The sequence below is a fragment of the Oryx dammah genome, unplaced genomic scaffold, assembly GCF_014754425.2.
Source record: "Oryx dammah isolate SB20612 unplaced genomic scaffold, SCBI_Odam_1.1 HiC_scaffold_22, whole genome shotgun sequence".
Lineage (NCBI taxonomy): Eukaryota > Metazoa > Chordata > Mammalia > Artiodactyla > Bovidae > Oryx > Oryx dammah.
In genome coordinates, this window is record NW_024070206.1 from 823,793 (window position 1) to 849,265 (window position 25,473).

Consider the following 25,473-nt stretch of genomic DNA (forward strand, 5'->3'; position numbering starts at 1 on the left):
CAGGGGCCAGGAGGGCGGCCTATGGAACAAGCTCGTTAAAGCTGCCCCTCCAAGCTCCTCGCGCAGCAGTTCCCGACACCAGGGGCCAGGAGGACGGCCTATGGAACAAGCTCGTTAAAGCTGCCCCTCCAAGCTCCTCACGCGGCAGTTCCCGACCCCAGGGGCCAGCAGGACGGCCTGTGGAACAAGCTCCTCATGCTGAACATGGACACAGCATCCCCTGGACCACGGTACACGCACCCTCAGACACATGCTGTCAGACGTGCCTGAAACCTGGGAGACTCAGGGACTGCTTACTGACGCCTCAGAAAATGAAGGCATATACGAGTGTCCCTTTAGAATTAAATCCTCAGAAATGAACAAGCGTGATTCCTATCTACTGGAGAACTCCAGCTCTGTTCACCTTTTCTGCGAGCCAGGACCTTCAAGGACCCAGAGTTCAGTTCTACCTCACCCTAGACTCCTAAAACCCGAATGCATCTGCCTATGTTTTTCCTACCAGTTCAGCGTAGATCCCCCAAGAGAACAAGGAGACTCCCATTACAGAACTGCACCCAGCTTTTGCCTAGCTAGCCTCTGTAAAGAAAATACAGGTTACAACAATGACAGAATTCTCCGCAGGGGAAGAAACCACATCCTATAGTCATAATGATAAGAAGCAGGACTAGAGCCCCTGCTAGGCTGTGTGCCGTCTTTTCATACGAACGCAAAGGCGAGAACAACTCTTTAAAGGATCTTGAAATGCTGCTCTCTTTGTCAGGGCACCGACACCCAACATAGGAGCACCGCAATATGTAAGACAAATGCTAACAAGTATGAAAGGGGAAACTAACAACAACACAATAGTGGGAGACTTTACTACCCCACTCACACCTATGGACAGATCAACTAAACAGAAAATTAACAAAGAAGTGCAAACTTTAAATGATACAATAGACCAGTTAGACCTAATTGATATCTATAGGACATTTCACCCCAAAACAATAAATTTCACCTTTTTCTCAAGTGCTCACGGAACCTTCTCCAGGATAGATCACATCCTGGGCCATAAATCTAACCTTGATAAATTCAAAAAAATCGAAATCATTCCAAGTATCTTTTCTGACCATAATGCATTAAGATTAGATCTCAATTACAAGAGAAAAACTATTAAAAATTCCAACATATGGAGGCTGAACAACACGCTTCTGAATAACCAACAAATCACAGAAGAAATCAAAAAAGAAATCAAAATATGCATAGAAATGAATGAAAATGAAAACACAACAACCCAAAACCTGTGGGACACTATAAAAGCAGTGCTAAGAGGAAAGTTCATAGCAATATGGGCATACCTCAGGAAACAAGAAAAAAGTCAAATAAATAACCTAACTCTAACACATGCAGCTGCCTGGAGAGAGGGAGCCGGTGTCCTACGTCAGAGCCGCCGCCGCGGAGCCGCCGCCGGGGAGGAGCAGCCGCTGCCGCCCAGGACTGGGCCCTTAGGGAGGAGGAGGCGAGAAGATGGCGGACGACCCCAGTGCTGCCGACAGGAACGTGGAGATCTGGAAGATCAAAAAGCTCATCAAGAGCTTGGAGGCGGCCCGCGGCAATGGCACAAGCATGATATTGTTGATCATTCCTCCCAAAGACCAGATTTCATGAGTGGCAAAAATGTTAGCAGATGAATTTGGAACTGCATCTAACATTAAGTCACGAGTAAACCGCCTTTCAGTCCTGGGAGCCATTACATCTGTACAACAGAGACTCAAACTTTATAACAAAGTACCTCCAAACGGCCTGGTTGTTTACTGTGGTACAATTGTAACGGAAGAAGGAAAGGAAAAGAAAGTCAACATTGACTTTGAACCTTTCAAACCAATTAATACATCATTGTATTTGTGTGACAACAAATTCCATACAGAGGCTCTTACAGCACTACTTTCAGATGATAGCAAGTTTGGCTTCATTGTAATAGATGGTAGTGGTGCACTTTTTGGCACACTCCAAGGAAATACAAGAGAAGTCCTGCACAAATTCACTGTGGATCTCCCAAAGAAACATGGTAGAGGAGGTCAGTCAGCCTTGCGTTTTGCCCGTTTAAGAATGGAAAAGCGACATAACTATGTTCGAAAAGTAGCTGAGACTGCTGTGCAGCTGTTTATTTCCGGGGACAAGGTGAATGTGGCTGGTCTCGTTTTAGCTGGATCAGCTGACTTTAAAACTGAACTAAGTCAGTCTGATATGTTTGATCAGAGGTTGCAATCAAAAGTTTTAAAATTAGTTGATATATCTTATGGTGGTGAAAATGGATTCAATCAAGCTATTGAATTATCTACTGAGGTCCTCTCCAACGTGAAGTTCATTCAAGAGAAGAAATTAATAGGGCGATACTTCGATGAAATAAGCCAGGACACGGGCAAGTACTGTTTTGGAGTTGAAGATACACTAAAGGCTTTAGAAATGGGAGCTGTAGAGATTCTAATAGTCTATGAAAATCTGGATATCATGAGATATGTTCTTCATTGCCAAGGGACAGAAGAGGAGAAAATTCTCTATCTAACTCCAGAACAAGAGAAGGATAAGTCTCATTTTACAGACAAAGAGACAGGACAAGAACATGAGCTGATTGAGAGCATGCCCCTTCTGGAGTGGTTTGCCAACAACTATAAAAAATTTGGAGCTACATTGGAAATTGTCACAGATAAGTCACAAGAAGGATCACAGTTTGTCAAAGGATTTGGTGGAATTGGAGGTATCTTGCGGTACCGAGTAGATTTCCAGGGAATGGAATACCAAGGAGGAGATGATGAATTTTTTGACCTTGATGACTACTAGGTAGTCGACATGGGTCCGGCAAAACGTGCCTCACCCTCCAGCATCCAACCCAAGGAGCATACCCGTGGTGGAATCCAAACAGATCCCTGCCTTACAATTGGAACATTTCCAGAACTTAATCCATGAGCATTGGATATTGAAAAGAAAACCGAAACAAAACCAAACCCAACCCTACACTTTGGTTTGTCATGGTGTCAGCGCAGCAGCCTACAACTAGTTCCTAAATGCCACTTTGGACTAATTTAAAAAAGAATCCCAGTTTTTACTTTTACTTGATGGTGAAATTGGTTGCTCTTGTATTTTATGGGGAAAAAAAAAAGATTTTTTTAACCTTCATACATAGAAGCAAAAACACTTTAACTGCTGTAAACCTTCAAAAGTTAATAGAAATGAGATATACTGGTTTGTTTATTTTGATTGGAGAAAAATTAAATTGCTGCATTTCGCAGTGACCCATTTACATGGCATTCTCAGCTTAGACTGCATAAGAAGAAATATATGTGGTGAAATGTTGGAAAAAAAAAAAATAACCTAACTCTACACATAAAGCAACTAGAAAAGGAAGAAATGAAGAACCCCAGGGTTAGTAGAAGGAAAGAAAACTTAAAAATTGGGGCAGAAATAAATGCAAAAGAAACAAAAGAGACCATAGCAAAAATCAAAAAAGCCAAAAGCTGGTTCTTTGAAAGGATAAATAAAATTGACAAACCATTAGCCATACTCATCAAGAAACAAAGAGAGAAAAATCGAATCAATAAAATTAGAAATGAAAATGGAGAGATCACAACAGACAACACAGAAATACAAAGGATCATAAGAGACTACTATCAGCAATTATATGCCAATAAAATGGACAACGTGGAAGAAATGGACAAATTCTTAGACAAGTACAACTTTCCAAAATTGAACCAGGAAGAAACAGAAAATCTTAACAGACCCATCACAAGCACGGAAATTGAAACTGTAATCAGAAATCTTCCAGCAAACAAAAGCCCAGGTCCAGACGGCTTCACAGCTGAATTCTACCAAAAATTTAAAGAAGAGCTAACACCTATCCTACTCAAACTCTTCCAGAAAATTGCAGAGGAAGGTAAACTTCCAAACTCGTTCTATGAGGCCACCATCACCCTAATACCAAAACCTGACAAAGATGCCACAAAAAAGAAAACTACAGGCCAATATCACTGATGAACATAGAGGCAAAAATCCTCAACAAAATTCTAGCAATCAGAATTCAACAACACATTAAAAATATCATACACCATGACCAAGTGGGCTTTATCCCAGGGATGCAAGGATTCTTCAATATCCGCAAATCAATCAATGTAATTCACCACATTAACAAATTGAAAAATAAAAGCCATATGATTATCTCAATAGATGCAGAGAAGGCCTTTGACAAAATTCAACATCCATGTATGATAAAAGCTCTCCAGAAAGCACGAATAGAAGGAACATACCTCAACATAATAAAAGCTATAGATGACAAACCCACAGCAAACAGTATCCTCAATGGTGAAAAACTGAAAGCATTTCCCCTAATGTCACGAACAAGACAACTTTCACCACCACTATTCAACATAGTTCTGGAAGTTTTGGCCACAGCAATCAGAGCAGAAAAAGAAATAAAAGGAATCCAAATTGGAAAAGAAGAAGTAAAACTCTCACTGTTTGCAGATGACATGATCCTCTACATAGAAAACCCTAAAGACTCCACCAGAAAATTACTAGAGCCTAATCAATGAATAAAGTAAAGTTGCAGGATATAAAATCAACACACAGAAATCCCTTGCATTCCTATACACTAATAATGAGAAAGTAGAAAAAGAAATTAAGGAAACAATTCCATTCACCATTGCAATGAAAAGAATAAAATACTTAGGAATATATCTACCTAAAGAAACTAAAGACCTATATATAGAATACTATAAAACACTGATGAAAGAAATCAAAGAGGACACTAATAGATGGAGAAATATACCATGTTCATGGATCGGCAGAATCAATATAGTGAAAATGAGTATACTACCCAAAGCAATCTACAGATTCAATGTAATCCCTATCAAGCTACCAGTGGTATTTTTCACAGAACTAGAACAAATAATTTCAAGATTTGTATGGAAATACAAAAAACCTCGAATAGCCAAAGCAATCTCGAGAAAGAAGAATGGAACTGGAGGAATCAACTTGACTGACTTCAGGCTCTACTACAAAGCCACAGTCATCAAGACAGTATGGTACTGGCACAAAGACAGAAATATAGATCAATGGAACAAAATAGAAAGCCCAGAGATAAATCCACACACCTATGGCCACCTTATCTTCGACAAAGGAGGCAAGAATATACAATGGATCAAAGACAATCTCTTTAACAAGTGGTGCTGGGAAAACTGGTCAACCACTTGTAAAAGAATGAAACTAGAACACTTTCTAACACCACACACAAAAATAAACTCAAAATGGATTAAAGATCTAAACGTAAGACCAGAAACTATAAAACTGCTAAAGGAGAACATAGGCAAAACACTCTCCGACATAAACCACAGCAGGATCCTCTATGATCCACCTCCCAGAATACTGGAAATAAAAGCAAAAATAAACAAATGGGATCTAATTAAAATTAAAAGCTTCTGCACAACAAAGGAAACTATAGGCAAGGTGAAAAGACAGCCTTCTGAATGGGAGAAAATAATAGCAAATGAAGCAACTGACAAACAACTAATCTCAAAAATATACAAGCAACTCATGCAGCTCAATTCCAGTAAAATAAACGACCCAATCAAAAAATGGGCCAAAGAACTAAATAGACTTTTCTCCAAAGAAGACATACAGATGGCTAACAAACACATTAAAAGATGCTTAACGTCACTCATTATTAGAGAAATGCAAATCAAAACCACAATGAGGTGCCATTTCACACCAGTCAGAATGGCTGCGATCCAAAAGTCTACAAGCAATAAATGCTGGAGAGGGTGTGGAGAGAAGGGAACCCTCCTACACTGTTGGTGGGAATGCAAACTAGTACAGCCACTATGGAGAACAGTGTGGAGATCCCTTAAAAAATTGCAAATAGAACTGCATTATGACCCAGCAATCCCACTGCTGGGCATACACACCAAGGAAACCAGAATTGAAAGAGACACATGTACCCCAATGTTCATCGCAGCACTGTTTATAATAGCCAGGATATGGAAGCAACCCAGATGTCCATCAGCAGACGAAGGGATAAGAAAGCTGTGGTACATATCCACAATGGAGTATCACTCAGCCGTTAAAAAGAATACATTTGAATCAGTTCTAATGAGGTGGATGAAATTGGAGCCAATTATACAGAGTGAAGTAAGCCAGAAAGAGAAACACCAATACGGTATACTAATGCATATATATGGAATTTAGAAAGATGGTAATGATAACCCTGTATGCAAGACAGCAAAAGAGACACAGATGCGTAGAGCGGACTTTTGGACTCAGTGGGAGAGGGCGAGGGCAGGATGATTAGGGAGAATGCATTGAACCATGTGTACTATCAGGTAAGAAACGAATCGCCAGTCTAGGTTTCATACAGGATGCAGGATGCTTGGGGCTGGTGCATGGGGATGATCCAGAGAGATGATATGGGGTGGAAGGTGGGAGGGGGGTTCATGATTGGGAGCTCATGTACACCCGTGGCAGATTCATGTCAATGTATGGCAAAACTAATACAGTATCGTAAAGCACCGGCCATTACAAAGGAGCAATCCCGTTTCCCCACAATCTCATTATTTCTCAGAAACTGTTCCAGTAGGAATTCATTGTAACTTACATTAAGTACAAAGAATAAATTTTTCAGTGAGGAAAACAGAAGGAAAAGAATAAAGGAAATATTCTCTGTTTCAATCTCTGTGATGGTTATGCATTATATATGTACATAAACGTTCACGGAGCAGTATGCTTAAGAGTTGTACATGTTTATTATCAGAAGTTTCATCTGGATAAAAAGATTTCTTTAAAAAAAAAAGAGGATTAATAAACACTTCCCAACCGAGGGATCAAAACAGGGTCTCCTGCCTTGCAGGTGGATTCTTTTCCATCTGAGCCACCAGGAAAGCCTCAGATAGTCACAAATTCTACTTGAGATGGCCTGAGATCACCTAAGACAAGGCTGGGCTTCCCTGGTGGCTCAGATGCTAAAGAATCTGCCTGCAATGCAGGAGACCCAGGTTCGATCCTTGGGTCAGGAAGATCCCCTGGAGAAGGCAATGGCAACCCACTCCAGTGTTCTTGCTGAGAAAATTCCATGGATAGAGGAGCCCGGTGGGCTGCAGTGCATGGGGTTGCAAAGAGTTGGACATGACTGAGTGACTAACACATTTGAGACAAGCCTGCTAACGAAGGGGCATTTCACAAGTCAGTGAACAAGCAGAGCAAACCCGCGGCTTTACCTGTCGGCCTTCATCAGGAGGCTGGGCGGCAGCTCCAGGAGCTGGTTGTGTTGCACATCCAAGACCTCCACGGAGGTCCTTTCCAGCCTTTCAGGAAGCCTGGCCAGCCGGTTGTGTCCTGCCAGCAGTTTCCGGAGACCACTGTTGCAAAACAAGCTGTGTGAACAGGGGCAGAGAGAGGCAACTTACTGAGGGCTCACCTGGGGTGAAGGCCTGAAAGCGAACGGGCCAGGAGGCTGAAAATTATCTCACCAAGAAGCCTAAATGCATCAGAGCAACTGCAGATTCACGTTAAGATAAGCTCAAGGTTCGAGCTCTTCGTATTTCAATGCTTTCCATACTTCAAAAAGAAAAAAAGAGGGTGGGGAAAACTATGAAAAGGACTATTTAACAAAGCAGCTGTACTCAGTGAAAAGGAAAAATGAGCTTCACGGAAGACGTCAAAGGCAGCGGCCTCGTCTCGTCAGCCTCACGAGGAGACTGGGAGGCTGCCCGCTCCTGGACAAAGTCTGTGCCCAGGGCCACCCTGAGCACAGGGCGCTTCTGCCTACAAGAGACTCTGAAGAAACACAGCTGAGCAATTTTCACCTACAGGACCACATTCAACGAGGGTTCTTTTGTCCAATAAACTTTTACCAATGCCCACTGAGAAAATGTTACATATCTTCAGCCACATTTCACAGTAATTATTCGTTCCTTTCCTCACTTCCCTGAATCTGATTACTTTTATTTTCTCATTGATTCCATCCTGGACCAAAGCAGACTCCCTTCTAAAGAGAACAGAAGGGCTCGCTGCAGCATTTTCTTCTGAGCCTTAAACAGGCTGTTGGGAAGTGTGACTGTTTCTTCAATGGGTTATCAAAACTGCAATAAATGATGAGTTTGTGTTCATCAAAGCGAAATCTGCTTTATGATCACTTGGGACAGCAACAGTTGTAGAGAACAAAGCGCGTCCCTGTGTTAAACACAGAAGCCTGGGGACTGTGGGGAAGCGAGGCTGTGATTCACGTCCAGGTCACTTGAAGCGACAACTCACTCACACTGACGTCGCAGAACTAGTCTTCCTCACCCGCCTCCTGTTTTATACCATCTCAACCTCACTCACTTAAAAGTTCTTAAAGTCACTCTAATTTACAGCCATAACTTTATTCACTTTAAGTATCAAAACGAGAATCTTTGCTCACAAAGATGCTACCAAACTGTCTCAGCATGGTGACACCGGGGGCCACCGTTAGGGACACACCTGCCTCTGCGGGTTTAGAGGCTGGAGGACGAGACAAGGCGTCCAGGACGGTCTTCAGCCAGTTACTGCAGGGCCGGCCTCTGGGACGCCCACTCTAACCGGTAACTCTGGATTTGGTCCACAGAGGATGGGATTATCTGTCTCTCTCACACACACAGACACACATACACATACACACTTTACCCTTAAATAGAAGGATAGCTGAAAGAAGGTAGCACAATCTTTATCTTCATTTTTCCATGTAAGAAAGTAGATTTCATGACTACAGAATGAGTATACGTGCTAATGACAGAACCTGTCCAATCCTTTTGGAGAATAAACAGCTTCTTTTCCTTTCAATACATCTCTGGTTCTAAATATTAATTTCTGTTTTGTAAACCCTTTCACACACATCACTTAGACAAAGCTTGAATGTTCAATCAGTTTCTAATGAATCACTGTCTTGGCCTGGATATTAGATCAATGACAGGAATGATACAAAGTTTGCAACTAAACAACACTATTAAATGAGCAAACAATATGTATCGTTATTGTCCCATGTGTTAAACACACATAAAAACAAACGCTGTTTACATTTTATGACAACAGAGCATCTGGATTTGCTTTGAAAAGCATTTGTTTAGATCCCCCAAATCCTGTACTAGTGCAGAGCAAATCAAAGATCAACTAACTCGGGCAAACTGGGTAAGAAATCAGCTATCCTGTATTTATGTAATTGCTGGTTTCTTCATGTTTGTTGCAGCCTGCAGTGACACAGGGGCCTTAAAGTCCAATAGGCTGCGCGTGTTAAATCGGGGAGGTCAGAGTAGGGAAGAGAAAAATGCATGGAAAGATAACAGGACAAGATTTTTTTTTAACAAATGACTTTTCCTCGTTAGTAGTCACCTTTTGTCATTTTTTGCTATCTTCTAAAAGAGTCTCTCTCTCTCCACATCCTATACACACACACACACACACACACACACTGCTGTCCAAAGTCCTTTTGATACACACACACACACACACACACACTGCTGTCCAAAGTCCTTTTGATAATGGTGATGGGCTCTGCGCTCACTGAGCATAAAACCCAGCATTTTCAAATGGACTGAACTTACAAGTGTAACATACGGCTGAGAAACAAAGTAAAAGTAACTGAGCTTTCCAGGGATTAAAAATGGAAATTTAGTTTTTAAATTAAATTCTTCTCAAATTTCTTCTATGAGAAGATAGACATGTTAAGACAATAGACAGAAAAGTAAAGATTCTTAAAGAATTAAGATTACAGAGGTGAACCAGCCATATCGTCTGCTGAGTCTCTGGACATTTCTTTTGGCTTATTTGAAAAGTTCCACCAAGCATCAGCCTCCACACAGCTTTGCCAAGTCTGGCTAGCGGTCAAAACTTCAGTCTACCTGTTACTACATGATGAAGTACTATGACTTAACGATACCACGAGAGGTAAGAGATACTAAATGAGGTTTGAAAGTAAAGTCCTTCAGGGGTTCATAACAACAAATTAAACACTGAACCAGCAATTTTTCCACTGTTCATCTTATTTAAGATTCTCTAACTTAATCTGTGCTTAATACTCACCGTGCAGGAAGTTCACATATTTGATTATGGCCAATATCCAAAACTTCTAGCTTTCGGCTTTCACAGACCCATTCAGGTACGTTTTCTAAACAGTTCCTAAATGTAAGAATATACAATTTCTTCTTTGATTGGAATTTGGCTTAAAACATGGTTCACAAGTCAAAATGATTACATACAACAAATAAAATTTCAAAGGAAATACTCAATTACAGTGAATATTAAAAAAAAGTGTAGTCACTTTAACCTGAAGCAGGATGTGATAAGGAATAAGAAATAAAGAAAACGTAGGAAAGAACACAGTAACACCATGTGTATTATCTCTAAAGTCTAAAAAATAGTCTGGTTTCCAGAGTTACTATCCCAAAATGTCTATAAACCCATGTAAGTTTAGGGAGAAGATGTCTGCTATTGGAAAACTAATAAACACATATTTATACACTTCCAGTTAAGGTAAAGAGTCAAATGGCATAATAGCTTTGTTTTCCAATGTGCATTTTTACCGTTAATATGAAAATTTTCCCCAGGGTCTCAGAAGGTTCCCTGAGACCACTGTGTAGGCAAGAGGAAAGAGATGGTGGCAGTGAAAATATGCACTGACCCTAAGACTCAGAAGCAGGGACTTGAAGATATCTACTTATACATTAGACAGTAATTATAATTCCTGGAAACAAGTAAACTGAGCTAATGGTAAGTTCAGTTGTTAAATGAATTGACCACTTTTTTGATAAATCTGTTACTGTATTTGAATAACTCCTTAGTCATGGGTGGTTAGCTTTTTATCTTCTTTTTAAAATATGTGAAATGACTAGACACGAAAAAATCTAGAACAGCATGTAAACATTCTTAAAAACAGACGAACACGTCTGTGAAAAGCATGAGGCTTGGAGCAAGGATTTCAGTAGAATAAAATTTTTTGCTATTATATCAACTTCTCAAATAAAATATAGAAAAGAAGGCATTATTTTCCATTCAGTGTTTGTATAGGTACATATTGCTCTGGCTTTGAAGGTCTACTGACTGACACACTTAATTGTTTTATTGTATAGTAGTTGAGGAGGGCATGGCAACCCACTCCAGTATTCTTGCCTGGAGAATTCCATGGGCAGAGATGCCTGGCAGACTACAGTCCATGGGGTTGCAAAGAGTCGGACATGACGGAGTGACTAAGCACGCGTGCAAACACACACAGAGTCAGACATGTCTGAGTGACTAAGCACACACTCTATTTCTTACACACACATGCGTCAACCTCTAAAACATCTCATTAAGGTAGGCAAGTGAAAGTACCCTTCAGCATAAGCAAACACTAAATAACAAAACTCCTCTAAGTGATAAAATAGCCTGGAACTTGGACCCTGAGGAACCCTAAGAACCTAATAAACACCATAATGAGTAACAGCTCAGTTCCTTTGGAAACAGAGAGGAGGGCAAGATACCCAGAGCTATGGGAGGGGTCAGACGCAGAGGGTTTTCTAAGAGAAAAAGTCCTACAGTTTGGGAGGTGGATTAGGCAGAACGTGTTACAGTACAGGCACTGAACATGAGAATTTTTCTTAAAAAAAAGATGAACAGCATTTAAGGACAGAATTCAGAGACCAGCACAACACAAGTTTCCAATTCAGTCTCACTTGAGGGCTTTAATGGGAACCAATTAGCAATTACATCTTTTAAATAAAAGAAAAATAGGTTCACTTTATGGCCAATTCTCTAGAATAAATCTATTCAAGATATTTACAAGCACCCACAGACTCTGATGCTGGGAAGGATTGGGGGCAGGAGGAGAAGGGGACGACCGAGGATGAGATGGCTGGATGGCATCAAGACTTGATGGACGTGAGTCTGAGTGAACTCTGGGAGTTGGTGATGGACAGGGAGGCCTGGCGTGCTGCGATTCATGGGGTCGCAAAGAGTCGGACACGACTGAGCGACTGAACTGAACTGAACACATGCAAACCCCACTCCTGTACTCTTATTTCAATGCTGAAGACAGCAAGGTTCAAGGCTGATAAAACAGAAAGAACTTGAGTAGCGTCTGACTTAAAGCTCATTAAACAGAAAACTGACATGAATTTACTAGGAGGTGTACGAAAGCACCACCCATAAAGGATTTTATAAATTCAAAGCTGTGATTGTAATCACTCTCACATCAGCTAAATTCTGACACATTCTTATGTAATATGGTTGAAGATACTATTAAAATATCTAGGTTTGTATACTTTTATGACTAAAGGCAAATTCTGCACCTGCCAGATTTTAGGCACCGAAAGGAGTGACCTGTCACACTGAGAGGCCACGTCCTCCTATGTACTGTGGTCATTCAGAAAAGTTTGGATTATCACGTTTGGAATTATGTTAAAAGTGAGTTTCAATTTAGTGTGTGGAGATTATGAAAGTCTAATTTGCTCCAATACATGCTTTGGGCCTTCAGGGAAAAGTCTACTACAATATTTGTGGAAACCCAAGGAAATATGACACAGGGCAGTAGTGAATTTGCATGCAAGGTGAGGAGGTGAGCTTGTGCACAAGTGAGCTGAGAAGAGTGGGCAGGCTGTACGGAAACCCCACTCTAGCCGCGCCAGTTGCCACTGCTTAAGGGCTCCAAGTAGGAGAGCTGGGCCTTCCCCAGGGGCGCAGTGGTAAAGAACCCGCCTGCCAAAGCAGGAGACACGGGTTCAAGCCCTGAGGCAGGAAGATCCCTGGAGGAGGAGATGGCCACCCACTCCAGTACTCTTGCCTGGGGAATCCCATGGGCAGAGAGAAGAGCCTGGTGGGCTACAGCCCACGGGGCTGCAGAGTCAGACATGACTCAGCCACTGAACAGCAGGGGCAGCAGGAAGGAGACACGCACAGAAAAAGGGAAACAGAAGAGACAGGGCACAAAGTATATTTTTAATGAGCTTAACAGCATTTCAGGGAAAACCATGAAAATACAGTTGACATAATTACAGAAGCACTGGACCTTCCAGCCACACAACCCTCAACTGACTCCTCTGTCAAACGCAGCCCTGGCACTCACACCAGTGTCCACATGATACCATGACTCCTCTGCTGTAACCTACACAGACTGACAGCCCCAAGTATTTTCAGAGGGTGAGCATTCAACACTACTGGACATTAATTTGCATTGTTTATCTTCAAGATATAGAAAAAATTCTCTTTTCAAAATTAATTTTTATTGGAGCATAGTTGTTTCACGATACAGAAGCAGGGCTTCCCTGGTGGCTCAGACAGTAAAGAAGCCGCCTGCAAAGCTGGAGACCTGAACCCTGGATCGGGAAGATCCCCGGGAGAAGGGAATGGCCACCCACTCCTCTCTGGACAGAGGAGCCTGGCGGGCTACAGTCCATGGGGTCACGAGGAGTTGGACACAACTGAGTGGCTCACACAGCTGTGGTTGTTCTACAATGCTGCTGGCTTCACAAGTTGTTTCCATTGTGCAGCAAAGTGAATCAGCTATTTGTATACACGAATCCCCTCTCTCTTGGATTTCCTTCCCATGAAGGTCACCACAGAGTGCTGAGTAGAGTTTCCTGTGCTGTACAGGAGGTTCTCATTAGTCACCTATTTTATATAAAAAGTTCTTATGCTCAGGTTTAGACAGAATTATCTAGATAATTTTCACACACACCCTAGAGCGCTCCAGGAATTGGCTTCTTACCTTGAGACATCCATGTAGGAGAGATAATTCGGAACCGGGGAAACGTCAAGCTGGACAAGTTCTAGGAAGCAGGAAAAAAACAAAACCAAACACATCACCATTCAAGTGACACAGAGACTCTTTTCACGTGTAGAATCGTTCCTGTGCTTTCTTCTCCATTGTTTGTTTAGGTTGGGAAGCACAATATACCCATTTGTTTCTAAACTACAGGCAAGTGCAGAGACCTCCTAACTTAGTCCCAAGGTCTTAAGTCAAAGACTGAGATAAATCACTCACTCTGCTTTCCTACCTCATCCCATCCACTCGCTGTGGCACTCCTCTTGTTATACAGCCTAAATTTTATCTGGAAGATTAACTGTATGAATGTCATTGTTTTTTTTAAACATTCAGGGTTCCTTGGATATAGTTGAATGCGTCCTGGCTTGTGCCTTTTTCACTCCGTGCTATCCACTGGAATAGCACTCCTGAGGATCAGAAAGGACTTCCTCTACTGAAATCTGGAAGCCTTCCTCAACACTGTATGCAAAGGGGCACCAAGGGCTCTGCTCCTCAGGTGCAGTAGTCTCGAGATGCCCTTCTGCTTTCTCTAAACACTTACCAAGTGTTCAGAGGCTCGGCTTCTCTTGGCTTCCTAAGCTGGCCCCAGCTAACTGTGATGGTTTTGGAGGCTGGGCTTCCTAATCCGGCCCCAGCTGACTGTGATGGTTTTGGAGGCTGGGCTTCCTAACCCGGCCCCAGCTGACTGTGATGGTTTTGGAGGCTGGGCTTCCTAATCCGGCCCCAGCTGACTGTGATGGTTTTGGAAGTCTCCTTTTGATACCAGGTCTCTTCTCTAGTCACCTTACTTCCACGGTTTCAGGTACCACCTCTGAGCAGATGTCACACATCGACATCTGTAGTCCCAACTACAAATTCCTGCTAACTCGCACGAAACCACTGTAATAACTGGATTAGTGGAAAGGTGGGTCATCCCACTCTTCCCCCATATGGGAACTCTGGACTCTGCTTTCACATTAATAGTCTCACAGCTTCATTTTCATCACTTGCCTCTTCCACTAAAAATTTCCACTGGATCTCTACAGCTTACTGCATCAGCTTCAAAGTTTCACCATCTGGCTCCAAGCTATGCGTCCCTTAAGTACATCTTACCACTTCCCAGCAGCAACCTATGAGAGCAGAATCCCCTTATGCTCATCTACCAAATGAACCACATTCAGATTCTGTCCTCTTCAACACCTATTTCATGTTTCCTGACTAGCCAAATCCTATAACCCTTGGGTGACCTGCAGTTATCTGAGGTTTGCTTTATTTCTCCACTGAAATGACAGTTCAGTTCAGTCACTCAGTCATGTCCGACTCTTTGCAACCTCATGAATCACAGCACGCCAGGCCTCCTTGTCCATCACCATCTCCCAGAGTTCACTCAGACTCATGTCCATCCAGTCAATGATGCCATCCAGCCATCTCATCCCCTGTCGTCCCCTTCTCCTCCTGCCCCCAATCCCTCCCAGCATCAGAGTCGTTTCCAATGAGTCAACTCTTCACATGCGGTGGCCAAAGTACTGCAGTTTCAGCTTTAGCATCATTCCTTCCACAGAAATCCCAGGGTTGATCTCCTGCAGATTGGACTGGTTGGATCTCCTTGCAGACCAAGGGACTCTCAATAGTCTTCTCCAATACCACAGTTCAAAAGCATCGATTCTTCAGCGCTCAGCCTTCTTCACAGTCCAACTCTCACATCCATACATGACCACAGGAAAAACCATAGCCTTGACTAGATGGACCTTAGTCGGCAAAGTAACGTCTCTGCTTTTGAATATACTATCTAGGTTGGTCATAAACTTTTCTTCCAAGGAGTAAGTGTCTTTTAATTTCATGGCTGCAGTCACCATCTGCAGTGATTTTGGAGCCCCCAAAAATAAAGTCTGACACTGTTTCCACTGTTTCCCCATCTATTTCCCATGAAGTGATGGGACCGGATGCCATGATCTTCGTTTTCTGAATGTTGAGCTTTCAGCCAACTTTTTCGCTCTCCTCTTTCACTTTCATCAAGAGGCTTTTTAGCTCCTCTTCACTTTCTGCCATAAGGGTGGTGTCATCTGCATATCTGAGGTGATTGATATTTCTCCTGGCAATCTTGATTCCAGCTTGTGCTTCTTCCAGTCCAGCGTTTCTCATGATGTACTCTGCATAGAAGTTAAATAAGCAGGGTGACTATATACCGCCTTGACGTACTCCTTTCCCTATTTGGAACCAGTCTGTTGTTCCATGTCCAGTTCTAACTGTTGCTTCCTGACCTGCATACAGATTTCTCAAGAGGCAGGTTAGGTGGTCTGGTATTCCCATCTCTTTCAGAATTTTCCACAGTTTATTGTGATCCACACAGTCAAAGTCTTTGGCATAGTCAATAAAGCAGAAATAGATGTTTTTCTGGAACTCTCAAGGCAAAGTGGAAGTGGTCAAACAAGAGATGGCAAGGGTGAACGTCGACATTCTAGGAATCAGCGAACTAAAATGGACTGGAATGGGTGAATTTAACTCAGATGACCATTATATCTTCTACTGCGGGCAGGAATCCCTCAGAAGAAATGGAGTAGCCATCATGGTCAACAAAAGAGTCCGAAATGCAGTACTTGGGATGCAATCTCAAAAACAACAGAATGATCTCTGTTCGTCTCCAAGGCAAACCATTCAATATCACAGTTATCCAAGTCTATGCCCCAACCAGTAACGCTGAAGAAACTGAAGTTGAACAGTTTTATGAAGACCTACAAGACCTTTTGGAACGAACACCCAAAAAAGATGTTCTTTTCATTATAGGGGACTGGAATGCAAAAGTAGGAAGTCAAGAAACACCTGGAGTAACAGGCAAATTTGGCCTTGGAATGTGGAATGAAGCAGGGCAAACACTAATAGAGTTTTGCCAAGAACATGCACTGGTCATAGCAAACACCCTCTTCCAACAACACAAGAGAAGACTCTACACATGGACATCACCAGATGGTCAACACCGAAATCAGATTGATTATATTCTTTGCAGCCAAAGATGGAGAAGCTCTATACAGTCAACAAAAACAAGACCAGGAGCTGACTGTGGCTCAGATCATGAACTCCTTATTACCAAATTCAGACTCAAATTGAAGTAGGGAAAACCGCTAGACCATTCAGGTATGACCTAAATCAAATCCCTTCTGATTATACAGTGGAAGTGAGAAACAGATTTAAGGGCCTAGATCTGATAGATAGAGTGCCTGATGAAATGACAGTAAATTCATTAAAACCAAAAAAAGAAAAAGGAAAGAAAGAACTCCTCTCCTTTAGCAGTCCTGTGCTACACGACATAGAAGACAAGTGCTTGATAAACGTCTGTTCAGCATGCAGTAGTAAATACTCGTTTCCATGCAGCTGTCCAACGGGAAGGGGTAGAAATCTTCATTCACTTCACCAAACATGTGCCCATATGACCTTTTCTTTTTTTAGAACTGCCATGATCTCCAAAGTCTAAGGGGGAAACTTATTAAATGAATAAAGCTCTTGCTTTATGATGGCCCTGTGGTATACAACGTAGGTTTCTCTTGTGGTGAGGTCCTCTGTTGGTGGAGCAGGAAATCTGAGACCTTGTATGGAATCCATAATAGACCTACCTTCCACTCTCACTCTCCCGATTCACTATCTTCACAAGCGGCCCAATAAACAGTTCACTTCCCATCGTGCCCCGCCCCCACAACATCTGGTCTTCAAGCCAAAGAGTCAATCACCAGTGGGAATATCTTATTTAAATGTCACAATATAAGAAAAACAGGTCAGGAACTATAAGTCCTTCCTTTTGATTGCTTTAAATACCAAACAGCGTTCTTCTTTCATGATTTCTATCTTAGCAAAAACTGACACCGGTTTCACTAAATGAGGAAAGAGAGGTCAAAGCCAGGAGCAAGACGGGAGCACTGCCCTGAGCGAGTTCTCGGAGCCAGGTCTCGTTACATACCGTTAGAAGCGGCATGCAGCGCCTTGAGGACGCAGCCGCAGAGGCCTAGTGCCACCAGCCGGTTCCGCTCGCAGTGCAGAACTTCAAGCCCGCTGAAAACCGTGGCGTCCAGATTCCCAAGCTGGTTGTCTCGCAGATCGAGCTGAGTGACGTGGGGGAGAAAGTCCACTCCGTCCGCCACTAGTCTTCTAATTAGGTTCAGTCTTGAGAGGAAAAGGACACAAACAGAGACTATAACCAAAGGCAATGCTGTAAATACAAGCCACCCCCAAATATGTGACCAGCAGGAAGGCCTCAAGCCTCACTGTCACAGCTCTCCATCATTTCTTTACTCTCAGTATCTGCTCTTCCTTCACTAGCTAGGTCCCCTGGCTATTTCCAGCTACAATTCCATGAGGTCTTAACTTTGAAACTATATTCTGAAATGCAATTTAGACCATTAATAGCCTGGAAGAGAAGCATGCATATTGATTTTTATCTTAATTCATTTCAAGGGGGGAAAATCATTTAAACATTTATTTCTAAGAATCTGGTTGAAATAATGCAAGAAACAAAACCCAGGAAACCCTGCTAAGCTACACTGAGTATTTAAGGAAGGAGAGAGGATAAGCGAGCAGGTAGATGAGCAGCCATAAAGGACAACACTAACAGGTGAGCTTGGGGGAAAAAAAAAGAATGGGGATCGCCTATGCACCAGAAGCAGGCGTGTAAGCCTATCCGAGTTTTCATCGCTGGTTCCAGACCAAGGACTAATTACCAAAACTATCTCCATCTTTAAAATACTGCTTGAAAAAGCAGAGCGCAGGAAATACTGATATTTGGCACGTAGGATTCACTGCGAACGCACAGAACAAAGGACCGTGATGGGGCCCAGCGAGTGCAGCGCGCAGGGGAAGCCTGGCAGAGCCTGGTTCATAAACACTGGTGAGTGCACGGACCCACACAGCCACGGCCAAGGCGCCAGGGAGACAAGCTAGAGGTGAGGGATGAGGAATCAGTGCAAAAGCACATCTAGTTTCAAAGTGGAGGAAAACGGATGAGTTCTCCAGGCCTGGTTTGCTGGGCTACGCCCAGCTCCTGTACAAACAGACAGACAACAGAACACCCTACGCCTTGTTACAAAGTGGACAGACTGCTGAGATCACACACTTGGTTACAGGAGCATTAATATGAGAGAAGGAACTCAAAGAAAAGTGTTCTCTGCAGTGGTTTCCAGCCCTCGGAAAAAATAAAATGAGAGTAACTAAATTTTTTAAATTTAAAAAATAAATCTAAAAAAATAAAATGAGAAAACTGAACTAAATTTCTAATAGCAGTATCATAAAGCCATTGGAACTCAAGGATGAAGGACAAGACAGCCAAGAGCTAAGGATATGTCAAACCACGAGGACAGCATGTGGCTTCTTCAAATGTCCCTGAGATTTAAAGTTATTTTTTTTTTGCTCCTTCTCTTTTCTGTTCCAGGTTGTAAGAACCTGGTTCAGCTCAGTGATCCGCCTATCTCTAAATGCTCACTAGAGTACCAGACTAGGTACACAGAATCACGTCAGTTCAGTTGCTCAGTCGGGTCCGACGCTTTTCTACCCCATGGACTGCAGCCCGCCAGGCTTCCCTGTCCATCACCAACTCCCAGAGCTTGCTCAGACTCATGTCCATTGAGTCAGTGATGCCATCCAACCATCTCATCCTCTGTCGTCCCCTTCTCCATCTGCCTTCAATCTTCCCCAGCATCAGGGTCTTTTCCAGTAAGTCAGTCCTTTGCATCAAAACCCAAATCTCCTTTTGGATACACGAGACGACAGGAACTGAAAACTGCCCTGTGTTCTCTCGAGTCTACGCTTTAAATCACCTTCAAGATACACTAATCTCAGCATACCCCCAACCCTGCACTGTATTAACACCAACACAATTATTGGGCTGATTTAATGAGACAAAAGAGAATTTACAATGACAGGAAGGTTATTGCCACTATTCACTTTAAATTGTCAAGTCTTATCAGGATGCAAATATCAAAAGGTTTCAGGCTCACATGATAATATGACTACTTCAGATGAGCTTTTAAAGAGGCAAAATGTTGTGAAAATTCCTTTCCAATAATCTCCTCAGTTAACAGAGCATTTTATTTATTTCATCAGTACTCACTGAGCATTTATTGTGTGTAGGTCCGCAGTGTGAAAATGTTCTAGTTCCAGTCTGCTGCTGAACACTTTACACGTATGACCTGAGCCTCTAGGAAGCCTCATTCTAACCTGGACATGGGGGCTGACGCCTTCCTTGTCCTACACGGTGCCGAGCAATGAGGGGGACGCATGTGCCGGTGTCCTCCACATGAAAGGGGCCACGGAGACGGGACAAGCACGACCCCAGGCTGCGTGTCAGTAAGAGACGAATAAGATTAGGGGTGTGCCAACAGACTTAGTAATTCAAACCACATATGCTTTAAAACATGAAGCCAGAGGATCCAAGTCTGTGATCGGTGTCATGGTGGTGGTTTAGTCGATAAGTCATGTCCGACTCTTTTGTGACCCCATGGACTGTAGCCCACCAGGCTCTTCTGTCCATGGGATTTCCCAGGCAGGAACACTGCAGTGGGTTGTCACTTCCCTCTCCGGGGCATCTTCCCCACCCAGGGATCAAACCCCTGTCTCCTGCATTGGCAGGCAGATTCTTTACCGATGGAGCTACCAGGGAAGCCCGATCAATGTCATAAATGAGGTATAAAACACAGAGACTGGTCAAAGAAAGATGCTACAGGAGAGGAAGGGTGCCATCCGAACCCCAAGAGCAGGCAGGATTCACTGGACATAAACGGGAGAAGCAAGGAGTCTGTGGGGAGGAGCTGAACGGCCCTTGGACTCTCAGGCTGAGGTTCACGCATGTGTGCAGGGGCCCCTCAGGAGCGCACACCAAGTGAGAGGAGTGAGAACATGGACACGAGCTGGGTGAGTCCGCACCATTCATCAAGCACTGGGCCTGCTGCACACTAACACTGCAGGTTCACAGACACACGCCTCCCTGGCAGCTCGGATGGCAAGGAACCTGCCTGCAGTGCAGGAGGCCCAGGTCCGACCCCCGCGTCTGGAAGATGCCCTGCAGAAGGGCACGGCAACCTTCTCCAGTATTCCTGCCTGGAGAATCCCATGGACAGAGGAGCCTGGTGGGCTACAGTCCATGGGGTGGCAAAGACTTGGACACAGCTGAGCGACTAGCCCATTTTCACTACAGAGACTCAGGCTACACAAATGAGAGTAACGCTTCTCAAGCTATCTAGGAGGCTAACCTCTAATCCCTCACGGACGGACACGCACACAGAGACTCAGGCTACACAAATGAGAGTAGCGCTTCTCAAGTTATCTAGGAGGAAGGACCTATTTTCCAAACCTCGAATCCCTCACGCACGGACACGCACATGCTGGGACACAGCACTCCGCACAAGGGGCCCCACGTCGAGTTCGTCAACACCCAGCCTAATCTGCTCCCTTTACAGTGAGGTGCGTCTGCTTACGTGGGTCTACGTGAGTACTGTGGCAGTGGTGAATGTTTCCAAGATATTAAGTCTCAATTACTGTTCCTATCTCTTTCTCTAAAAAAGTTGCGAATAGTCGGTTTGCTAGCACCTGCTGGAGGACCACACTCTGGACAGAACCTCATCCTCAAGGGATTCACAGGCTAGGGGCTTGAAACTAGAAATGAGAGCTTAAGTGACTTGAGTTAGAAAACTAAGGTTCTGAGTGAGGCTGTGCTTGAGAGGCTGCACAACGGCAGCAGACAGTGCAGACAGGAGGCAAGAGCAGCAGTGAGAATAAAAAGGAAGGGCCAGAGAGCGAGACTGGTGCCCAAGACGAACTGATAGCAAGCATCTGGGTGGCACACTGGAAAACACAGTCACAAATCTTGTGTCTGGATAACCAGTGAAGTTGGAAAACTCAGCAGGGGTCACAGGACTGGAAAAGGTCAGTTTTCATTCCAATCCCAAAGAAGGTTCAAACTATGGCACAACTGCACTCATCTCAGACGCTAGCAAAATAATGCTCAGAATTCTCCAAGCCAGGCTTCAACAGTACGTGAATGGAGAACTCCCAGAAATTCAAGTTGGATTTAGAAAGGGCAGAGGAACCAAAGATCAAATTGCCAACATCTGCTGGATTATAGAAAAAGCAAGAGAATTCCAGAAAAACATCTACTTCTGCTTCACTGACTATGCTAAAGACTTTGACTCTGTGGATCACAACAAACTGGAAAATTCTGAAAGAGATGGGAATACCAGACCACCTGACCTGCCTCTTGAGAAATCTGTATGCAGGTCAGGAAGCAACAGTTAGAATTGGAAATGGAACAACAGACTGGTTCCAAATTGGGAAAGGAGTACCTCAAGGCTGTATATTGTCACCTTGCTTATTTAACTTATATGCACAGTACATTAGGTGAAATGCCAGGCTGGATGAAGCGAAAGCTGGAATCAAGATTGCTGGCAGAAATATCAGTAACTTCAGATATGTAGACGACACCACCCTTATGGCAGAAAGTGAAGAACTAAAGAGTCTCTTGATGAAAGTGAAAGTTCAGTTCAGTTGCTCAGTCGTGTCTGACTCTTTGCGACCCCATGGACTGTAGCATGCCAGGCCTCCTTGTCCATCACCAACTCCCAGAGTTTACCCAAACTCATGTCTACTGAGTCGGTGATGCCATCCAACCATCTCATCCTCTGTCGTCCCCTTCTCCTCCTGCCCTCAATCTTTCCCAACATCAGGGTCTTTTCCAATGAGTCAGTTCTTCACATCATGTGGCCAAAGTATTGGAGTTTCCGCTTCAACATCAGTCTTTCCAGTGAACACTCAGGACTGATCTCCTTTAGGATGGACTGGTTGGATCTCCTTGCAGTTCAAGGGACTCTCGAGAGTCTTCTCCAACACCACAGTTCAAAAGCATCAATTCTTTGGTGCTCAGCTTTGTTTATAGTCCAACTCTCACATCCATACCTGACCACTGGAAAAACCATAGCCTTCACTAGACGGACCTTTGTGGACAAAGCAGTGAAAGTGGAAGGGGAAAGTGAAGAAGCTGGCCTAAAACTCAATATTCAAAAAATGAAGATCATGGCATCCAGTCCCACTATTTCAAGGGAAATAGATGGGGAAACAATGGAAACAGTGAGAGACTTTAATTTCTTGGGCTCTAAAATCACTGTAGATGGTGACTGCAGCCATTAAATTAAAAGATGTTTGCTCCTTTGAAGAAAAACTATGACAAACCTAGACAGCATATTAAAAACCAGGTATTACTTTGTCGACAAAAGTCTGTCTAGTCAAAGCTATGGCTTTTCCAGTAGTCATGTATGGATGTGAGCGGTGGATCATAAAGAAAGCTGAGTGCCAAAGAATTGATAATTTTGAACTGTGGTGTTGGAGAATTTTCTTGAGAGTCTCTTAGACTGCAAGATCAGACCAGTCAATCCTAAAGGAAATCAGTCCTGAATATTCATTGGAAGGACTGATACTAGAGCTGAAACTCCAATACTTTGGCCACCTGATGTGAAGAGCTGACTCATTAGAAAAGATCCTGATGCTGGGAAAGATTGAGGGCAAGAAGAGAGGGGGACGACAGAGGATGAGATGGTTAGATGGCATCACCGACGTGACAGACATGAGTTTGAGTAAGCTCCGGGAGTTGGTGATGGACAGAGAAGCCTGGCGTGCTGCAGTCCCCAGGGTCGCACAGAGTCGGACACAACTGAGCAACTCAACTGAACCAATGAAGTGGTGCTATCGGCAAAAATAGGGACCCACGGGAAAGACCTTGCTGAATCAAGGGAGACGGTGGCATTTATAGCAATGTGGATGGACCTAGGCTTTGTCATACAGAGTGAAGTCAGGAAAACACATACTGTATATTAACTCATATATATGGCATCTAGAAAAATGTTACTAATGAATCTACTTGCAGGGCAGGAACAGAGACACAGATGTATAAACAGACTTGTGGACACAGAGACAGGAAGGAGAAGGCAGGATAAACGGAGAGCAGCGCTGACGTGACACGTAAAATTTGCAGCTGGGAACCGCAGCGCGCAGCTAGTAACCGCGGGGCGCAGCTGGGAAACCGCCGTGCGCAGCTAGTAATCGCCGTGTGCAGCTGGGAGACCGCCGTGCGCAGCTAGTAACCGCCGTGCGCAGCTGGGAGACTGCTGAGAGCCCAGGGAGCTCAGCGCAGTGCTCTGTGACGGCCTGGGGGTGGGGTGGGGCAGGGGGCCGGGGGACAGAGGCTGAAAAGGGAGGGAACACACGTATACATACAGCTGATTCCCAGCAGAAACGAACACAACATCGTAAAGCAATTATACTCCAATTTAAAAATACATTAAAAAAAATTAAGCTGTTTCACATGTAATTTGGTTAAGTGTGTCAAAAGACGAAAGCAAGGTGAGATATCCTGTTGGCAGCTGAAGTGGAACTGATCCTAAGACAAGAAAGAAAAGTTGGAGGAAGATGAAGAGTATTTACCACGGAGAGGAGAGGTAACGATGCGGTTCGGTGAGCACAGGCAACCAACCCTCAAGGCAGAGAACAGAGAAGGAGTGATCAAGGAGAGAAATGTAACATCCAGAGTTTGGAGAAAAGGCAAGAATATTCACTACACCACAGAAAAACCAGTATCAGTCTTAAATATGTCAATGTGAGGAAAAGAGTAAGATTAAAAGAAAAATGATTACTTTTAATTTGACGTACTGTTTCCATCTGAAGGATCAGAAATGCAATCCCTAGAATCAGCCCTCGGCTCACAGAGACTAAGTGAGACTCCTCTTAAATCACCCCACTAGCTTCAACATAAAATATTAAGGCAGAATCACAAGCAAATCTGACCAGATTTCCATCTTCTCAGCTCAGCAGTCTGGAGGGAAGCAGTTACTTACTCTCTTTTTACAGTGTATAAAAGTTTATTCTGGTTTCTAAATATCCTATAACTGATCTCATCTTTTTAAAAAGACCAATTTGAACTAGAAATTTGAAGAATTTACAAAACTCTTAATAAGAACAGCTGCTTCCAAACATATTAGATTGATCTTGTTTGGAAGCTGATTCATAGCAAGGAAAATGATGTCTTCTTCCCCAATAGGAGGTAACTTACAAATCCTCTCTCATGCTTGTTAGCAGAGAGCAATGTGACCACTGTTACATCTCTGGGCGGCTTTTTATTTAAAAAGAGCTCAAATCCTTGAACACAAAGGTTTTCTAAACCCAGCTGTGTGTGTGCTGTGGGTGCTCAAGTCACTGCAGGCGTGTCTGACTCTGTGACCCCACGGACTGCAGCCCGCCAGGATCCCGTCCATGGAGTTTCCCAGGGAAGAATACTGGAGTGGGTTGCCATTTCTTCCTCCAGCAGATCTTTCCAACCCAGGGGTCGAACCCACATCTCCTGCCTCTCCTGCGCCACTGAGCCACCACTCAGAGGCAAAGAAGGTTAACAAAGTCAGAAAGAAAGTTAAGAAGACGATGTGTTCAGCTCCCTATCCTGTCACCCTTCAAAAAGTTCTCCAAGTTAGATAAATTGTTACCATTTGGTCTCCCTGAACTAAGAACTGTATGTCTGCAAATTGCTAACACATCCCCAGGCGTGACATTCTTTACTCTTTTAGTCTGAGGAAAGATAAAGCAAACCACTTCTCTGCCGGGCTGGAATGAATGGGTTCCCTGGGCCAAACCGGAAGAATGGAGATGAAAGGGGAGCAAAAGGCAATGCTGCTCCTTTGTGCTGATGAACTCTGACAGGCTCGAGG

At 43.5% G+C, this 25,473-nt stretch overlaps 2 protein-coding genes across 2 annotated transcripts in view; one reads left to right on the forward strand and one right to left on the reverse strand.

Annotated features, from left to right (window-relative positions):
* Window positions 1-25,473, reverse strand: part of PHLPP1 (PH domain and leucine rich repeat protein phosphatase 1) — a gene marked incomplete at its 5' end in the record, with an annotated part of 232,168 nt that overhangs the window by 40,140 nt on the left and 166,555 nt on the right. Inside the window, 4 exons of the mRNA XM_040264212.1 lie at window positions 7,239-7,394; window positions 10,057-10,152; window positions 13,715-13,775; window positions 17,700-17,902. Coding sequence (XP_040120146.1) covers window positions 7,239-7,394; window positions 10,057-10,152; window positions 13,715-13,775; window positions 17,700-17,902 — 516 coding nt within the window. The remainder of the gene's footprint in view (window positions 1-7,238; window positions 7,395-10,056; window positions 10,153-13,714; window positions 13,776-17,699; window positions 17,903-25,473) is intronic.
* LOC120880869 (eukaryotic peptide chain release factor subunit 1-like) lies at window positions 1,411-3,344 on the forward strand. Its single transcript, XM_040264274.1, is given in 1 exon segment — window positions 1,411-3,344. A coding segment is annotated over 1 exon segment (1,314 nt). The 5' UTR covers window positions 1,411-1,503; the 3' UTR covers window positions 2,818-3,344.